At 33.9% G+C, this 2,706-nt stretch overlaps 2 protein-coding genes across 2 annotated transcripts in view; one reads left to right on the forward strand and one right to left on the reverse strand.

Annotated features, from left to right (window-relative positions):
- LOC115233313 overlaps positions 1-2,680 on the forward strand; it is a 23,258-nt gene extending 20,578 nt beyond the window's left edge. Inside the window, exons 11-16 of the mRNA XM_029803648.1 lie at positions 77-293; positions 364-489; positions 594-676; positions 761-885; positions 1,227-1,469; positions 2,038-2,680. Of these exons, the coding sequence (XP_029659508.1) occupies positions 77-293; positions 364-489; positions 594-676; positions 761-885; positions 1,227-1,469; positions 2,038-2,145 (902 nt within the window). The 3' untranslated portion in view covers positions 2,146-2,680. The remainder of the gene's footprint in view (positions 1-76; positions 294-363; positions 490-593; positions 677-760; positions 886-1,226; positions 1,470-2,037) is intronic.
- Positions 1-2,706, reverse strand: part of LOC115233314 (cyclin-dependent kinase 4-like) — a 57,508-nt gene that overhangs the window by 48,258 nt on the left and 6,544 nt on the right. The window lies entirely within an intron of this gene.

Raw genomic sequence — 2,706 nt, forward strand, 5'->3', positions numbered from 1 at the left:
TATTAAATATATTAATTATATTAAAAATAATATAAATGTATATTAAGTAACATAAAGCATGTTTCCGAATTTATAGATTTGGACGAGTGCGCTTCGTCGGAATTGAACGATTGTCATTCCTCCGCCAGTTGTGCCAATACATTCGGCGGTTTCACGTGCTCCTGTAATCAGGGATTAAAAGATCCTCACAAAGACGATCTCGAAAAATCCGGTAGAATATGTCTGACGTGCCCTTCGACCTACTGCAACAATCGTGGCACTTGCTCTTATCAAGGAGATCAAATGCAATGCGCGTAAGTAAATATAAGATAGCGTAAATTTTTGCTCGTTAATTTTTGCATTGAAAATTTTTGCAATTTCTAGGTGCACCGGCAATTACTATGGCGCGCAATGCGAGGTTGATGGTGAAGTCTTGGGTGTTGCTATAGGCGCATCTGTGGCTGCATTAATAATAATCGTGCTAACGCTAGTCTGTCTTGTTATGTGGAGGTAACTTTTCTCGATTAAGAAAAATAATATTTTATAATATTATATATACACACATATATACATATATCTATATTAATATATAAAACTATGCGAATATTTTACAGTCGAAAATGGTCTCGCGAACAAAAGTCTGCAGGTTCCCCGGTGTACGGTTATATTCAAGGCGGAATTCCCGGTACTCTTCCCGGTAAAAGCAATTAATAATTAAATATAAATCTTGATCTCTTTTTTTTGCTAGTAGCATAGATCTAAAGTCACAAATAATTTACAGGAACTTTAGCGAGGGTCGGTTCTGTAGGCACTCTAGCATCCATAAAACAAGGTCCGCCGACGAATTTACCGCCTTACATGTGGGCTCATTTTGGGGATCACATGGCAACAGCGAATGTCTATGCGGTATGTATCGATAAATGACATTCAATAATTGGTACTAAAATGTATTAAGAATATTTTATCGTTAAAGAAAAAGTCGCGTTATTTCTATTACATATAAAACATAGAAATTAAAAAGAAAAAGGAGCTCATACAGATAGAAATCAATTTCAATGTACTTTTAAACACAAATCGATAACAGACAACACATTTTTTCGCGTAAAAGATTTATATGTTCATTATGATTAATTTTTGCAGTTTTTTAAACTTTCTTATAATTTTGAAACGTAATAAAATTTTTTGTCATTAAATTGCCTTAGTTTTGATCGAAAATATAATGTCATAAAAAATCTTATTGTTAAAAGACCGAACCCATGGGCCCTACGCGACCGAGTTCGGCAATGTTCGGTTATCCACCTATGAACATTCACGGAACATTGCCACCGGTTCCATTACCGCGACTTCAAGCTCCACCGCGGCAAAGACTGAGACCCCAACCAGATCCAGATAGCTCGGATTCCGAGCCACAGGATAAGGACAGAGCCGACCTAATTCCTCAGAGCAGTGGTTTTCACGTGCCGAGGCCGAAGTCGAGGTCCTCATTAGCGGTAAGTATTCATTAAATCGTCATATATTATGTATCTCACGATAGAAAATAAACGAATTAAAATGGATTGAAAAGAGAGAATTTATCTCTGTAAAATTAAGTATTTGTTCTTGGGGAAAGCAGGGATTTAAAAAAAAATTATTTCTCTGTAAAATTTAATATTGCTTTTCGAACGGTACCTACATGTGTAACCAAATAGAATAGAAAAAAGAAATATATATATAAATGTCGAGTGAAAAATTTATTTTTGATCCGCTTATATTAAGTAGAATCTAATAAGACAGGAGTAAAGAGAGAAAAATTGAGGGAAAGAAATTCAATAATTATAAAACCAATCTTCGAATTCCAAGATTAGGAACTTCGCAAAACGAACTTTCCTCCATTCCTTTTAAATCGTTCTTTTTGCGCAAGAACGTTTTATTCTTATCTTTTTTTCGATCTTTTGCTTCCAATATAATCTGAACAATTTAATCTCGATATTAATTCAATCCGTTTTTTATTACTATAAGTATAGAAGTTAATTAACTATTAGATAATTACATATATCAATGAGTTAATTTATATTTCAGAATCAAAGCGGAATTTACAACGACGTGGAGTACGATCAGGGTGACGTTCATCATCTGTCGAAGAACAATATTCCGCTGTCGACCTACAGACCGTACTACAGAACGTAAAATTCACTTCGAGAGAAATAACACATTCGTGCGCACGTGTATGTCAAGAAACGACGTTAAATAAACCCATTACAATATTTATCATCTGAAGTGCTCAATAAATAGTGCATTAGGATTCGTAGCGTTACCGGTGTGCGAGAAGTAATTCTACGATAGGAAGCTGCGATTCCAGAGTCGTCAGAGCAAATATTCGGAATTTATACGGAAGATTTACATATGTGGAGGAAGTAAGCCTAATTGTACGCAGCGTGTATCAAGCAGATTAAATCTTGCTTGTTATGGAGTCGTGTTTTTTTTAGTCACGCGATCGTATTTACGATAGATCGATTAATTCCCAGTAAAATACGGATATTTATTACGCATTTTTATTGTTACGGTATTTTGTAGAATTCAAGAAATTAAATTGCTATTGAATAGTTTTATTAAGGGAAAGATATGCGTCGATTGCACATATACATACTTGGCTATTTTTAATTACTATTAATTATTATTAATAGCTCAATACTCAGAATAAGAATAACTTATATAAGCATAAATATATATATTATATTATATATATAT

This window comes from Formica exsecta, unplaced genomic scaffold (assembly GCF_003651465.1).
Source record: "Formica exsecta isolate Colony F162 unplaced genomic scaffold, ASM365146v1 scaffold170, whole genome shotgun sequence".
Taxonomy (NCBI): domain Eukaryota; kingdom Metazoa; phylum Arthropoda; class Insecta; order Hymenoptera; family Formicidae; genus Formica; species Formica exsecta.